The sequence below is a fragment of the Barbatula barbatula genome (genome assembly GCF_947034865.1).
Source record: "Barbatula barbatula genome assembly, chromosome: 22".
Lineage (NCBI taxonomy): Eukaryota > Metazoa > Chordata > Actinopteri > Cypriniformes > Nemacheilidae > Barbatula > Barbatula barbatula.
Window position 1 is genome coordinate 13,670,455 of NC_136785.1, and position 17,425 is coordinate 13,687,879.

The 17,425-nt window shown below is 41.5% G+C and overlaps 1 protein-coding gene across 2 annotated transcripts in view; it reads right to left on the bottom strand.

Moving 5' to 3' along the window:
- Positions 1-17,425, bottom strand: part of sgcd (sarcoglycan, delta (dystrophin-associated glycoprotein)) — a 122,832-nt gene that overhangs the window by 72,777 nt on the left and 32,630 nt on the right. The window contains exon 1 of one of the 2 annotated variants that reach the window (XM_079485887.1): positions 10,251-10,411. The exons of the other annotated variant lie outside the window; for it this stretch is intronic. Within the exon in view, the coding sequence (XP_079342013.1) occupies positions 10,251-10,274 (24 nt within the window). The 5' untranslated portion in view covers positions 10,275-10,411. Of the gene's footprint in view, positions 1-10,250; positions 10,412-17,425 lie in introns of those variants that run through there. 2 annotated transcript variants of the gene reach the window in all.

The window sequence follows — 17,425 nt, forward strand, 5'->3', positions numbered from 1 at the left end:
CATTCGTGATCTGGTATGTTAATGAGAAAAATTATAGTAATGCTTTAACAGAGCTATCAGTTAGAATTTCAATTCATCTTAATGGCGTTGTTTGGCTGGGACAGGACCCCTAGAGGTACGCAGTTTGGAATCTGCCACGTTGCGCACGTTTTTTGTGCGAAATTTGTCTGAATATCTGGCAACTTTTAAATAGTCGTAAACGAAGTTATAGCAAGTTATCATCCAAAATTGAAAGTCCTTCCCAAGGCAGAGGAAATTATTTTGAGGTATGTTGCATGTACACACAAAAATGTAATGTTTGAGATTCAAAATCGCAGTCTCTTCTTCTGGACAGAAATGGGAACTAATGCTCACTGTAAGTGTCCTTCCAGCTTGTATGTTGTATGAATTATTGTTTATTTATCATTGGTGGATTTGTAACTCACGCGTGAAACAGGCAACTGAAACACAGAGCGTGAGCACTGCCCTGTTCACAGTACACTACAAAAAAAAGTGTTTTGTGTTCACTATTACTGCTGACGTACATGAAAAAAACATGTTCTTCAGTATAAAACAGCTGGTAAATAAAAAAAGTGTTTTTTACTATTAATAATACATTAGAATTGGAGGTGTAAAGATAAAGATTCACAGCTCTGCTATTAATTTAAGTGTTTATTCATGTGAACAACTCATTTTTATTTAAGGTGGTACTTGATCTGAAAAGTTGGAGAACGCAAAAAAAAGCAATAAGACCAAGAAAAAATATTAGAAAAGTACATTTAAAGTAACGTCATTTGGATTTTTGGTAACTCACAGGAAAGAAATTTTCAGCATTAGTGTGCCGTTTCCCATTTTCTGTCCCTAGACTCCAGAGATTGTATTTAGTCAAAAGTACTGGGTTGATAGAGGTGATCTGTTTTTCCTGAGAGCGCTTAAAAACAGGCTTCAATTTCCAGGCCACTTCTAAAAGATGCTTGCATCACATTCCCCCGTCCACCACGTCACGTGACATAAGCAATTGAAGCATGGCCATAAACATCATGTGAGGGGTGACAGGCAGAACCGCCCCAAACAGCGAACTAACAGCCTGGAACAGATATTCTGTGTCTATACACGATAACGGATCAATTACAGAAGGCCTCAGTAACCTTGAACATACGCACATTAGAAATTCAGTTTGTCCTAAAGGCCATTTTAACAGCTTTCATTTTATGCCATGATAACGGTCTCTTTCTCTCTCCCTCTCTCTCTCTCCCTCTCTCTCTCTCTCCCTCCTACTCTCTCCCTCTCCCTCCCTCTCTCTCTCTCTCTCCCATCAGGGAACAGAGGTTACATACGTAACCTCGACGTTCCCTTTCTGTCGATCTCTCGACGTTGTGTCGAACCGACAGATGGGGTTCCTATTGAAAACGCCACAGCACTAAGCCGCGTCACAATCTCTAGCGAAGCGACGTTGACCGGCCTGGGCGAGCCACACGTGAGCGCTATCGCGAAATTTGTAACCTTCCAGTGGGCAGGCAGGGGCTCCCAGAGCTTTTGGCAAAGATGAGTAGCCCCTGCCCTCGGCCACCACAGAAGGAGGCCTTGTTCTCTAAACGAGAATCCGTCCGGTACCGTAGGGCTACTGGGTAAGCGCTGTTCCCTCAATGTGGACGTGCGCTACGGAGACCACTTCCCACCATAGGGGGGAATACAGTGGAGACACCAACATGGTCTCACCAAATAGGGGAGAACTCATGGGAGGTATGTGCGGAATGCCGCAAGGTGGATGTCCACCTGGGGGAGGTCATGGGTTGCCACGCGGGGAACCATCTCATGACGACATCTCAGACGGAACCACCCTAGTGGGGGGTTACTACGTGTGGGGCACTAGGTCCGGTTAGAGCTATATGTAATAACTCAGCTTGATACCCGGCCATAGGCGGCAGGGCTGCTCCGCCGAGCCCGCCGCCCTGAGTGCTTATTGATGGATGGACGGACTGCCTATTCTTCACCCTTGGGGAAAGAAGGGAGGCAGCCCATAGCGCACTGATCCACCAAAGAAGGGGAATGGCGCTATGCGCAGGCGTACGCCCTACGACTGCTGGTCTCACCTGTTGGCAAGACTCGAGCTGCCGACTCCCCACGGAGGTTGCAAGCCTCTGCGAGGTATAGCGTAGCCCAAACCTGCAACTCTACAGATGTCTGCCAGACGCACTGAGCCGATGCCCACGAGGAGGCCACACCCCGAGCGGAATGTACCGTCACTCAAATGGGCACGGGCTAGGATCGGCACGCCGTAGTGACGGCGTGTGCGATCCAGCGCGACAACTCTCCTCGGAGACAGCACTCCCGTTGCTGACCTCCATAACAGACAAGAGCTGCTCAGGGCCTTGAAGCCCTCCGTGTGGTTCGAGTAGAGGCGCAATGCGCTTACTGGACACCCCACGTACAGGTTGGGTCTTTCTCCCGGTGTGGGAGCGCCTGCAAGTTCACCACCTAGTTCCCAAAGGGGGGCGGCGGAACTTTGGGCACGTAAGTCGGCCTGGGTCTCAGGATCACGTGAGAGTCACCGGGCCTGAATTTTGGCAATCGGTGGACACGGAATGCTTGCAGTTGCCTCACCCTCTGGATGGACTCGAGCCCCAGCAGGAGAGCCAACCCCCCTCGCAGAACGAGGAAGGGGGCTCTCCGCAGCACCCCAAAAAAGGGGACCCAAAGGTCCACCTTAAGGTCCCAAGAGGGTACGGGGCGCGGACGAGGCCTTAGCCCCTCGCGCCCTAGAGGAACCTAATAATCAGGTCATGCCGCCCCAGAGGCTCACCAGCAACTGGTACGTGATAACCGTGACAGCGGGTGCCCACGCTCCAATGTGGAAGGGGAGATTACTCCCCAGCCTCTCCTGCAATAGGACAGCACGTTCCTGAGCGAGCAATTCCGCGGGTCTTCTCCTCGAGAAGAGCAACAGGACGAGAAGGGGCGCCACTTAAAGGCATCCAGCCTTGTGGGTATGGCCCTTGCCTGAGTGATAGTCTCCACCACTGAGGGGGGTAGATCATCCAGGAACTCCTCGTCCCATCCAGGAGCCAGACCCATAGATCCGGCTCGAATGCCACAATGTCCCCATCCCCTGCAAGTCGGCCCTTCGCCAGGGGATTTGGCCAGGGGGAGTTGTCGTCAGGAGTATTAGCTCCGAGGACCAAGTGTAGTTGGGCCCGTAGGCGCAACTAGCAGCACTTGATACTCCCTTCCCAGACCTTGCACAGGACCTGCGTAATGAAGCTCACTGGGGGGAAGCGTACTTCCGCTTGTCCCGCGGCCAGCTGCGCGCTAGGGCCTCCGTGTCGAGGGGGGGGCCTCGTCCAGGAAGTGCCCAGCGGTACTGGGTGGTGTTCAGGGAGGCAACAGGTCCACCTGTGCCCGCCCAAACCACACCCAAGCCGGCCCGCAGGGGTGGAGTCGTCACTTCCCACGAGGTGTCAACTGACGAGAGAGCGCTTGGCTGTCTGGTTCAGGACACCCGGTGGGCGTGTGACATGCAGGGGCTTTGCCACCTGCTGTCTCCACGGGAGGAGGCGTTTGGGCGAGTTGCGATGACTGCAGCGAGCGAATGCCACCCTGAGGTTTAGTACGCTACGCCGGTCGTGCTGTCCGGGCCAGTATGCTGGCTCTGCACGAGAGGCCGGAGCCTCATCAGTGCAAGCAGGACAGCTAGCAACTTTAGGGCAGTGATATGCCAACGCAGGCGGGGGCCCGTCCAGCGACCCGACACTGCGGCGGGCTCCGAAGAACAAAAAAGGCTCCGAAGAACAAAAGGTGAATGAATGAGCACGCCGGCTCCCCTTTTATAGGATATCCGGGGGCGGAGCCCGGCATGCAAATTTCATTCGCCAATTTCATTGGCCTTTTCAAAGTAGTCAGAAGATGATAGGTTCTCAGGGGCGAACCCTATCTGTCGGTTCGACACAACGTCGAGAGACCGACAGAAAGGGAACAGTAGATATGCACCCTTTTTTGTCCAGCCCTGCTCAAGACGAAACGTGATTGGTTGCTTTACCTGTCAGTCATATGGTCTTTTGGGTGGGCCATGGCAAAAGAAAGTGCCGATAAGTTCTGGCTACGTAAGACTACCTGATCGGTTGACAGTTTCAAAACGACGTTTCTGGGTACGCCGTTACATCAGCTTTGTAAACAAATTCACGCGTATCGCTGACAACTGGGAAACTTTGCGACAGTATTTACGACACACGTATCAGACAATTGCACATATCAACCATACACCAAAAAGGCTTGTTGTTGCTTTAAGTTACAAAAACATACAAATTATCACTTGTTTGATCATTATAAGCGACCAAACTTAGTTTAGAAACAGTTGGTGCTTTGTTTTTGATATGATAAGCTTTTATCTGACTAGAGAAAATTTTGATTATTCTTGTTAATAGCTAACAGACTACACCCTTGCACGAGCGCACCTTGTCATGATAAAAACCATAGATCGTAAAGAAAAATGGATGACCTGTCCCTATTCACTTCCATAGTAGAAAAATAAAGCCAAAACTTCCCAGATGTGGCCGCTGGCATTTTGCGGCGAGTTGAGATGCACCCATATTCCCCAATGTCTCAATCGTGTATAAACAAATCATGTTGCCACGTCCCTTTTTATATCATTTTATAACCATTATAATCTTAAACCAAATTTATGAGAAAAACGAATACTTGATCATGCATGAGCGTGATAAGAACTAAATTGAGATAAACAATCTTTTGCAAAAATGTATTAAATGTGTAACTATTTTTTTATTTGGCGTACATCCTGTAAGTCAACATGGTTTATGACCTATAATGTAGCCAGCTACCAGGGGCGATGGAATTGCTCTTACTTCACTTTTCAGGACGTGTACAGCAGGCTTGATAAAAACTCCATAACGAGTGCTCTGTATTTTGGTCTCAAAAACATCATAAACATAACCACGGGAGGCCCACTGGTGGTCCTTTCCCGGCTACTGTACCCCCTCTTATCCTGTCAATGCAGTACTGTCTAGCAAAAAAACTATAAAAAAGGCTAAATAATAATTATAATTATAAATAAGCCAAATCTTTGATGGCACTTTTTTTCCTTTCACAACAAGCAAAGCTACTTCATTGCATTTTTTAGTACATAAGACTTTGCTAAGCCCACTTAAAAGTGATTTAATCTGCATAATGAAATTACTTTTTCTGCGTCCCATTAAATTAGCTGACTTTATTTCAAGATGGGGAGCTCATTGTTTGCAAAACAACCAACATCTTTGTGGCGCTAATACTAATTAGCCGGTCCCAGCACAGAAGTGACATTTTAATCACAAGCAATACATTTAGAGTGGCGTCCTCTGCGGATATTACCGTAATCTATTGACGCAAGCGTTGACTGCTCATCTTTTATTTCATCTTTTAGTTCAGTTCGGAGGAAGGTGACATTGCGGAAGAAGGCGCCCCAAGGTCGATTATTAAACTAATACAATTTTTTGAAATAATTACAATAAAACCCCCTCATCCCCGGCCCGTCCTTGAACCGCACGCGCGCGCTAACAAACGATGACAAGCGCAGAAGCCCGAGCACAAAAACCTGACCACTCTGCAAAAACAAAAAGCAATCAGGGAGAAATCAATGCTTTTCAGTTTCATTTTCACAACTCTACGACCTCTTATCTTTTCTTGGCAAAAGAGGACATTTGGGCAATCAGCTGTTGTTTGTACCTGTCGAAAATTCGAAATTGCACCCCCACACGAAATTCACTGTTTAGTTTATGGAGCCCTGGCACTTGGTCGATACTACTTTTCCTCTTTACAAAACGCTCTCCTTTATTTCGTAACAAAAGAGCAGATGTTCCAACCGGCATGAATTTTCCTTTCTTATTTGTTACCGCTGTCTCCGGTTGCAAAAATTCCGACAGCAGGTGACTTTCAAACAGACAGACAAATAAATAGATCAAAGCGAGCAGAGAGATGCTTATTCCACCTGACGGCGCTTTTTTTTTTGTTTCTACTGGAGAACTTGTGAGAAACACACACATTGTGCTTACGAGTCAAATAAACTGTGTTGGTGGTGATTTCATTTTTTTACTGTTACGATATTGAACATGAGCGTGGATGTCTCATTTGAGCTGTCGAGAGCCACAGCATTCCATCCATCACCACAGTTGAACTGAACTGTTCTAGTGCTCGTGGTGTTGATGTTCCGGACTTCCCAAGTGAAGCGGTGGTTCTGCATAGAATTTGCATGGACAAACTGTTTTAAGGTTTTCCTGTAGCTCAGTGGTAAGAGCATTGCGTTTACAACGTAAGGTTGTGGGTTCGATCTCAGGGATTGCAGATACCCATGTAAAATGTATAGGATAATGCAATGTAAGTCGCTTTGGATAAAAGCGTCTGCCAAATGCCTTAATGTAAATACTCTCAGACTCTGAGTCAACCATTCTGCATCACACGGACGAACCTGGGGAACTGTACCCTTTGCAGTCAGAAAAACACTTTATTTCTACAAACCAAAAAAAGTGAATGATAACAACAGCATCGTCATCATGCATTTATTGTACTAAACAACTATTAGATATTAAATTTTATGTATATATACATAAACTATATTATAGTTCTAATACAGAGAACATTTTGGTTTTGGTTCCTTAATGATTCATTGCGCAAAAAAGTTATTCTATGGCATCGCTGTGACCTTTACATTTAAGAGTGTATATGCTTGCATTTAAATTTACACAGAATTTTTTTATCTTAATCAGTAATAAACAGAAACGTACTATAACATGAAGTATGTCAGTGGTTCCAAAACTGGGGGCGCGACCCCTAGAGGGGGCACGAGATCAATACAAGGGTGTGGGGGGCGCGACAACGCTTTTAGAATAATAGTAAAAACCTAAACTATTGAAATCATTTTATGAGTAAAGCATCCAGAAAAAAATAACACAATGTAATATATTACGATCAATGGGTTTTAAATCACATTGAAGAAACTATAGACTGCTGTAGCTGTTCCTCACCAGCCACCCGAAACAGGGAGGTGTAAATCAGAGCTTTACTGAAGTCTTCAATCTAGTGCTATAAATGAAAGCATCTGCACTGGACAGTCCACTGGGCTAACTGAGATCACTCTCAACTGGGAAACTGGCAAAATGCTTAATGAAGATAAAAAAACTTTTTTATTTGTTCATTATATAATTGTGTATAGTTAGGTAAGGATAGCAACATCATTGTTTGTATTATTAGATGTTTGTTATTTTAAAACGTTTTTTAAAAATTAGTTCGTAAAGCTAAGATGATGAGCACATCTTTTGTTGAAGGTTGCGAGTCCAATAAATCTGAATTGTATTTTGGTAGGTTGTAGTTAGTTATGCCAACTTGACATACTGTGCTTTCATCTTGAACAAAAAGTACTACACAAAATAAAAGAAAATACAGGACAGATTACATTAAACACGGATTGACTTGCACTTGGGATGAGCATTTAAAAATATGTTTTGTATAGTTTGACCAATGCATAATACTTTTAATAAATGAATTAAAATACCTAAGACATTTATAAGCAAAACCATTTATAAGAGAAAAATTTAACATTGAACTACATTATTTTACTATTTTAAAAGTTTAATTTAAAATATATTTTAATGTTAATTAATTACAATTAATAAATATATGATGCATTTTAATGTTTGACTTTAAGGTCATTTGTTTACCTTTGATGGATAAACAATTCTTGTGCAACATAAAATCTGAGCCCTGAAGTGAAACCATTGCACTCAAGCAACTTAAAAAAAAAGAAAAGACAGGCCTTGTGAAGAAATATCACTCATAAAATGTGTTTTGCCCCTAAAAGCCGGTGGGCTTGACAGCAGACCACCCTGGACTGTGAGCAAGCTCTCGTCTGGAGCGAAACACACACGTTCCTTCTCCATTCAGTGCCATGCGGCATATGTCAGAGCATTCCTTCGCCAACGTCCTTTTAGGCAGTTAGACTTCTATCTTATTGTCACTCTAGTGGGTCCCCTTTGCTTTAACTCAATTTGGTGGAAGAGCAGCGCTGGAGATTTTGCAGCAGCCTGACAGGCCCTTGAAAATTTCACTTAGGGACGGCAACAGAGAATCTGCATTCATTTGCAGAAGACGCATCCCCCTCCAGACCTCATCCCCAGCCGCGGAGCTTTGCGACTGGCACTCGCACAATGGAAAGCTTGACCTTACTGTGCATTGAAATGCTTAATCTTGTGAGACAGAGGCTGAGTGGATGAATCGCAGCTTTTACATAAAGGTCAAATAGCTAGTTATCTACTGCAGCGTACGTGTGGATCTCGAGGAAACAAGCATTTCGTCCAAGACGCTTGAGATGCAGACCTGTATATCAGCGCTAGTGAACACCAGTCCCTTAAAGTGACAGTTCACCCAAAAATAACAATTCTGTCATCATTTACTCACCCTCCTGTCATTTCAGTCTGACTCCCCTTTTGCAGAACACAAAACAAGTTATTTTCAAGAATGTAGGTAACAGAAAACCGTTGCTCTTTGAATTTAACATCACCTCACATTCATATGCCCCTCTTTACACCAAATGTTGCTGTTATGCTGTTATCCTGTTTGATAAAGGTATGCGACTGTTCTGTTTCAATATACATTAGTGTGTCTATAGTTTAATATACAGGTTTGTGGCTCCTCATTTAGTTTTTTAATTCACCATTGTAAATCTATAGGATTTGTATTAAATCTTAAGACGCACTTAAAGGCGGGGTGTCCGATTTTTCTGAATTACACTTGTTTAGACAAAGTCCTTGTAGCCAATCAGCAGTAAGGTGCACATTGCACAGGACGGACTTTAGTCGAGCCGAGTCGAGCGCTGACTAAAGCAAAGGATGGGAGTAGGTGTGTGTTTGTTTTCGTGATTTGATCATCAAAAAAAAACGCTAAAAGAACCTTGACACCCCACCTTTAAAATGTATGATATTGTATTAGATCTGCAAAACCTGGTCTCTGTGATTCCTTTAATACATTTAATTGAACGCTGTATCAACAGTTTTATTATTGAAAATCAAACAAATGTTTCTTGGTTTGATATCTGGTATCTAACGCAAATGCCAGTTGAACATTTCTACTTTTTAATGTTTCTGAGTCATTCAACAGTAGAAGCTATAGAACTGATAAAACGTGAAATTTACAGCAGGCTATTTTCAGTATTAATAATTCTGGTATGGATTAAAGTTAAACCTCTGGGGGAAGCTGATTTTTTTGCACTGTCAAAAGTTTATTTCCTGTTTTAATGCTATTTCCCAGACTTAGCTGTGAAGCGAGCTAGCTTTAACAGGCTTTACATAGCAGGGTTTTGAAACAGCTGGAAGTCTAACCTACAGTCCTGGAGAATTATTCGTATTCTTATAGAATCCAGAACTGTGCCGCGTTCTCCAGCTGCTTTTAAAGTCCTTTAACTTATAATATAAATCCTAAGCTTTCAAGCCTTACAGAGAGTTTGGACCTTTCAAAAAGCATACCTCAAAGATTCATGACGGACAGGCTGCTTTAACGAAAGAACAGAACAGTCTTTCTACACGACCAGAACCAGTGGAGTTTGTTAATCCACATAAAAATACACAACACCTAAAAGAACAGCAAATCTGAGAACTAAAACCTTTGTTGCTAAATGGCACAATAGGCATGTGTACTGCGATGCTAATGCTTACCATGCGTAGCAAACTAAAGTTGTGTCCTAAATTAAATATACACTATAGCACCATCGGACACATACATATGGAAGACATCTATTTGATGTGCTATTTAAGTTTTGAAAGATGCATTTTTTGATTGTTTACTCATCTCCATTACGTCTAGAAGATGTCTGTAAGATGTTTACGATTCAGAATGTATGTAAAAAGGTATAAGATGTTTATCAGATGTTTTCACACAGCAGATGTTTTCCAGATCTTCAGCAGATGTACCTGTGCTATCTGGGAATGGTTTAGACGGGAGCAATGTATGTCAACTGGATGACACAATGCGCACCAATAAGATTCAATTTTGTACATGTACAGTGGGTATGTAAAGTATTCAGACACCCTTAAATGTTTCACTCTTTGTTATATTGCATCATTTAAGTAGATTTTTTTCTCATTAACGTACACACAGCACCCCATATTGACAGACCAACACAGAATTGTTGACAACAGTATTCAGACCCTTTGCTCAGTATTTAGTAGAAGCACCCGTTTGATCAAATACAGCCATGAGTCTTTTTTGGGAAAGATGCAACAAGTTTGTCACACCTGGATTTGGGGATCCTCTGCCATTCCTCCTCGCAGATTCTCTCCAGTTCTGTCAGGTTGGATGGTAAACGTTGTTACCCTGGCCAGATCTGTGCCTTGCCACTATTCTGTCTCTGCGCTCTTCAGGCAGTTCCTTTGACCTCATGATCCTCATTTGCTCTGACATGCCCTGTGAGCCGTAAGGTCTTATACAGTATAGACAGGTGTGTGGCTTTCCTAATCAAGTCCAATCGGTATAATCAAACACAGCTGGACTCAAATGAAGGTGTAGAACCATCTCAAGGATGATCAGAAGAAACGGACAGCACCTGAGTTAAATATATGAGTGTCACAGCAAAGGGTCTGAATACTTAGCACCATGTGATATTTCAGTTTTTCTTTGTTAATAAATCTGCAAAAATGTCAACAATTCTGTGTTTTTCTGTCAATATGGGGTGCTGTGTGTACATTAATGAGAAAAAAATGAACTTAAATGATTTTAGCAAATGGCTGCAATATAACAAAGAGTGAAAATTTAAGGGGGTCTGAATACTTTCCTTACCTACTATACTTTTGATCTCATTTTTAACAGTTTTGCCTAAAAGACCACCATCAGACTAAAGCATAATGTCTCCACAGGTGAACTTTGCTCACGGCTGATAGCCCCGCCTCACTTTTGCTACGTAATGAAACTGCAACCATTAAGTGTGTGAAGTGTCCAACGTTCCACACCTTATATTTTGGGTTGAATAAATGCATCATCTGGGTACTTAAAGTACACTTCTTTTTTGAATTTTCAATGTGAACACTACTCTACTAGAAACTAAACTCTTTTTATCCTACAAAATGGCGTAGAATAGTGCAGAAGTTCGCAATTTGTGACGCACCCTAAGTCAAGAAATTGCAGCAGGCAGACCAGCTAAGCAACATTTCTGTAAATTCCCTTTTTCCTAAAGGCAGCTGTTAATATACATGGACACCAAATAATGATCCAATGATGGAGAACAACATAACTAGGAATGTGTCCAATCACATATTGTAGTACAATCCAAGCAAAGCATGCCAAATCTCACTATTGTGCTGCATCCTCCACACCCTGGCACTTACAAATGGTAACGTGAATGCTGTGTTCTGCACAAAGTGTGGGTGTTTATTGGTTGTTACCTGATTTACATGACTTGGGTAGTGCATCGTTTGCCAACACAACACAGAAAACGCATGAAAATATAACAACAGGTGCAAAAAAGTTTTACTTTAAGAAGCATTAAAACTTACAGAAACGAGATAAAAGCCACACAACTTCCCAGTTTATTGACGTGTGGTTGAGAGTTAGCAACACGCCATATGTCAGAGTAGCTTAATTTCGTTTAGTTAAGCTCCTCCTTAAAGATGCCCAGACCGGCATAGGCGGCAGTGCAGCTTCAGCTTTTTTGTTGCCTATTTCTCTGGTGGCCTCATTAGCTGCATCTCCACCACCCTTAGCAGAGATGCAGTGCCAACCTGGGCTGACGCTGACAGACAGAACGCTGTTTTGGTCCCATGCAGATCAAAACCAGTCCCAAACCCTCAAATCTGTCTTTCCCACCAGCAATGTCCAGGGAGCGTCAAACTTAACCACAGCGTTCCAGTGAGGAAATCCTAAAACATCACCACTAGGCTCATAAAGCTTAGATTCGTTTGCTTGGCGTCCACGCAACCTTTTTAATGAGGATCCATTGACGCCTCAAATGTTTGCTTGGGGAAACTCGCTCGGGACAGTGTGTCAACATTGAGTCGCTTCCAACTCCTCCCCTAGAAACTTCAGCAATTTGCTTAATCCTTTTGGCAAATCACGGTCAGAAACAAACTTAAGTATCGATCTGAGTCCATGATACGATTCTTCAAGCCAGAGCATGAAGAAACCATTGAATAAGGTGTATTGTATGTAGTACCACAATATGATACCCAGCGTCTCCTGACTCACGTAAGATAAGATCGACCCGCTTGTCTCATAGCAGTAAGCGTTTATCCCTCAGGAAAAACAAAGAGCATGGATTGTAGCATTCTCATTTATCTGTCCAACAGAGAGCATTATGTTTTGTATAGAATTATTCTGAGCTCGTCTTCTGTGAATCATTACAGCGAGACTACATATATAGAGAAAATGTACACAATATGCAACACAGCTGCAGAAAGGAATGAATCTCAGGTCTGTCAGACAGAATTATAACTGCGGTGGACTGTTTTAACTTGCATGCATTTGCCATAACTTCACATGTTAAAGTACAATTTAATCATAAACTAAAATTCTGACATTTTTTATTGACTTTCATGTCATTCAAACCCCGTATTTGACTTTATGTTCTGTGGAACACAAAAGAAGATATTTTGAAAAATGTTTCAGTGGTTTTGTGTCAATAAAATTGAAGTCAATGATGTCATTGTATATATTCTTCAACATATTTATTTCGTGTTCTACAGTAGAAAGAAGGCATGACAATGACAAGAGGGAATGATGACAGAATTTACATTTTGGGGTAATTTATCACTTTAGGGACAGCTCATTGAATATATTCGGTGGAAAGTGGAAGATTAAAAAACATTTTTACAATTGTATGCAAGCAATTCTTTAAAATAAAACAACACATTGAAATGGAAGGGAAGGCCATAAATGGAAAACTAATCATTGACATCAAACTCATATATTGTGAGACAAATGCTTCAAGCAAATGTAATAGACCAAGTGGTTTATCAGTGTAACAGAAACATGTACTGTATGTGACTAACAGATAATGGCTGCCTTCACGCTTTACGACTCACAAGAAGAAACTCATTAGCACAACAAACAAACAAAAACAAACATTGAACCCAAATTAAAAGATAAGGTCAAGCTCAGCAACTGAATATTTACACCCTTTGCTGTTTGATTATTTCATATTTTTTTATAGTTTTGAGTTTAAGGGATTGTTATTGAGATTGTCAAAGGAATGAGGTCTGCTATGAGCCAAATGTAAAATTTGTACTATTTTATGTAATATATTTGGGTGGAAAAGACACGCGTCCCAGTGCACCCAATCATGACCCAAAGCCACAATGTTGAATACGAAAATGACAGAATGTACATAGTCAATCCTGTCCAGATAGTCAATACTGTCCAGAATTCTTTTTTTGTCATGCTCGTTGGAAGTTTCTGCACATCCTGATAGCAATCAAAAAGTAAAGTGAATTAATGATTTTTTATAATTATACAGTATATCGTCTGTGAAAGGCGTAGGACCAAAAAACGTTCGCCAATCATTGCTCTCGGTCCGTTTTCAGTCAACGTAATCCCACTGTGCAACCTGTTCACGCAGACGTCATCAGCACGCTCACATACGTCTGATGAGTTTTGATAATAATGCATTATGTAGTTCAGTAACTTTACGAATGAGCTCAACGACAACGTTACTAAACGGGAACTTTTTACAGATATACTCTTATTATAGGGAGATGGAAGGTTCTGTAATACTTTCAATTGGAGAAACCGTAACCGCTAACAAAAACCGTTGAGATCCATTTAAAAAAACTAGCATTTGGACTGCTTTTTTGGCTAAAGTTTGTAGGCTTTCCATCTAGTGGCTTTACCATTTACATCATATGTTTTCAGAGTTAGGAGCAAGCTTAACACACTGACATCTTATACTTACAACAGAAAACTTGCTGCATCTAATCCCGGTTTTAAAGCTGTTGTGTACGTTACGTTGTATAACGTTGTGTAACGATATTCACTTATTTCTTTAATGTTTTCTCACTGATCTGACCCAATTCCCATTCATGTGTTTTGGCGGAGGAGTGGCTTTGGAGGCGTGGCTTTGGGAGGGGTCATATGGTTTCACTGCTAACAGGCAAACGTTAGCATTTTCCTATTCAACCTTTAAGGGAAAAAAGAGAAAAATGGTGCTTAGAGAGGAAAAGGACACGGACACTGGAACACAATAGACGGCAACCAAGACTTTTGATTCAGAGATATAATAAAGACCAAAAGGTGACAGAAAGAATTCCACTAACTGTCAAAATCTCAGATCTGAAGATTCGGTTTATTGAAAGAGCCTTTCAATTTTCTGTTCAGGGAATGACAATAACCGTCGTGGAGGTGCGCAAAAGTTTCGCTCATGCTGGGTAATGTTTGCTTCTCAAATCCTTCGACTTTCACCATCAGACTTGAAGTCAAACACAATGAGGAACTGAGAGCTGTGAGTGACTAAGACCCTCTCAGGCTATCTATATAATAGCCTTCTTTCATTCTCAAAGAGCCCTTTCTTGTGCCTTTCTCTCTCACTTCCACACACTGCTCTTCTCGGTTCGTCAGGATATACATATGTATGAAATATAACGTAATACTTCTTCTCTCTTAATGGGGATCTTGGCTTTCCTACCTTTTCTTTTTCACGACAGGTCGCCCACCCCTTTAATTAGGGTATCAGAAAATCTCTCAAAGCGTCGCGAAATAGGCTCTCTACAGGACATGGCTATCAGCTCAGATAGACCCAAATTCAACTCGGATACGGCTGATAGGAAGTCCTTAGGCTGCGGCTGAACTTAAAGAAAATGGTGGAACGTGGAAGTAGAAAGCAAGCAGCATTGAGAGAAGGTGAACCATGGAGTTACAGCTTCCTGCAATGATGGTTCAGCAGAACCAGCCTATTGATGAATACTTTATGACATGAAACCGAACACGACCAATTCTGGCCTCAATTACTTTATAATTCCCTGTTCAAAGGAGGAAGGATTTAATTTAATTTTGCAGTGTTGGGGATGAATGGTGGTAGATGGGGTAGGAAATGGATATGGATCTTGCCCTGACAACATAAAAAAATGGACAGAGTTCGACTCATTCGCTAGGGGATGGAAATTGATTGGCTTGCTAGGATATAAAACAGTACAGCCTTCACAATGCCTTGTATCAGATGTCCATTCCTGCAAATCCCATTAGGCAGAAATGCAAATTAAATGAAAGTTAATCACCCTTTCTGGGAGCTTTTTTTCTTGTTCTTTCATCGTGATTGATTGAAAACTTAAGTACAAGAAGCTGGCTTTAACCTCAGAAATCTAATATTTCATCTTTAATATTAAAGACAACATGAACTCAGATATTTGCTGTCGTAATTCACGACCCTGGTCTTATTGTGCACGATTCATTCAAAAATGTTGATGTTCATTTTTTTTTCTAAAATAGAAAAACTTTTCAATTCTTTCACAGAAGAGAAAACTCTAATTCGAACTAATTTCTCACTATTCAATTTATCCCTGAAGGATAAAATAAATCCTCATAATAAGGAAACTGGAAACAACTAGAAACAAATAAGAATGCCTTTCCGGTCTTGAGATGCCCATGAAATGCGTCTTTACACTACTGACTGAATGGGGCCGATTACTTCATATTGTTGTCATCGTGAAATTTACTCCAATTTTTTTATGGAATATTGTAGTGTTTTTTTATGAAGAAAATTACTTCTGTTAACTTCAAAAAAAATTTATTCATGTGCACTCATTATCTTTGATCAAAAATATTTACTTCAATCTCTCTTCACTTCGGATACATCGTATCTGCCCATGAAAAGATTGCCCATGAAAATGTTTCTATTTTAGAAGCTGTTTAATTTGGATATACGTCAAGATATTGAAAAGAAGACACCCGCTATTTCTGTTCACGGAACTTTCAAAGCGACAGTATGTAACTTTTGCTTCTTTGTTGCCGCCACTGTTTAAAACAAACTTGCAGAAACATAAAATCTTCAGTATTGTATAAAGTGACAACATTAAAAACATTTCCTGCAAAGTCTGACCTGATAACTCAGATTATAAATCAATATTAAAAGCTTAGCATTGTGAATCAAAATAAAGGTAAGGAGAAGTTTCCAACAGTGCACTGTAAAATAGCCTCTGACAGTTTTCCATTAAAACGGTAATGTGCTGTAGAAAACAATATTTTTCACTGTTGTTAATTTACTTGAAATTATCAAATCTACTGTGTTTATATATTAGGGTTATGTACTGTATTTTGCATTGCCTTTTGGGCTGACCTGCGTGGCAATGTTTTGATTGTAGGAGCGTACGAGTTTAGTGTTTAGTCATGATGACAGAATTTCTATTTTGGGGGTTGACTATCCCACTAAGGATTACTTGAGATGGAGGATTTACAGATACAGAACATAAATGTTGCTTATGTAATGCTCAAACCTGTTGAAAAAAGTGGAAATTCTAATGGTTTCCATTAAAATACCATTATGAACCATTTGCTTTTTCTATTAAATCCATTGCAAAATTCATTTTGTAGTGTGTTTTTGGCATTATTCCAACAGGAATCATCTGCCAGATAACATCCCACCAATAGAATCCATCAAAAAGCAGTAGACACCATTTTAGTTTCCATTAAAACCAATACAATTCCCATCATAACTACAACATTTTATGTTGTGTTTTGGGTAGGGTTCTATTGTTTTTCAAGCAGGGATGTTACCAATTGCCATTTTAAACATACAGTAGGCTGCCATGACGTTCCACAATAGGTTACACGTACATTCACGTACGATTGAAATTGCATGTATTGTGTTTCGCGATATTTGCCATCGCAGCAGGAAATCAATATTTGAAATAACGGGCTGCCTTTAAGATTCGCAGGGCGTCTTTTGTAACAGTAAGACTAACTAGGCCCGTGGTTACTTGAGCCATTGATTTTGAAAAGGCCTATTTGACAGCAATCAGGCAACCAACACCAAGGCAGCATGATGATTATCGAGTTCAAAAGTTAGAAGCAGGCTTTGATGGCGGAACTAAATGTAGCGTAATCTCTCCTGAATGCTTAGTCACTGATAGAAGCCTTCGAACTGGGCGGGGGACATTCTCTGCCCAAGCGTACGGCTCAGGAGATTACTGCTAGCCCACAGGAAAACGAAGCAGCTTTCCTTAAATCATCTCAACGTATTCACTCCGAAAATCTTGAGCGTTGCTTGAAAGCTTCGCACAACATCCTCAACCTTTGCGGTGACCTTTAACAGCATATTGGCACAATCACGATTTGGAGTCGCAGTTCCATATGTGCTGGAGTATTTCCTAACTCTCTGCACGAGGAAGAGTGTGCAGCGGAACTAAGCGCGCTGGATATTTCAGGTCAGAGTCTTTGAACGTGTACTAACCTGCGGATGACAGAGCTGTCTACCACAATGAATGTCTGGGAA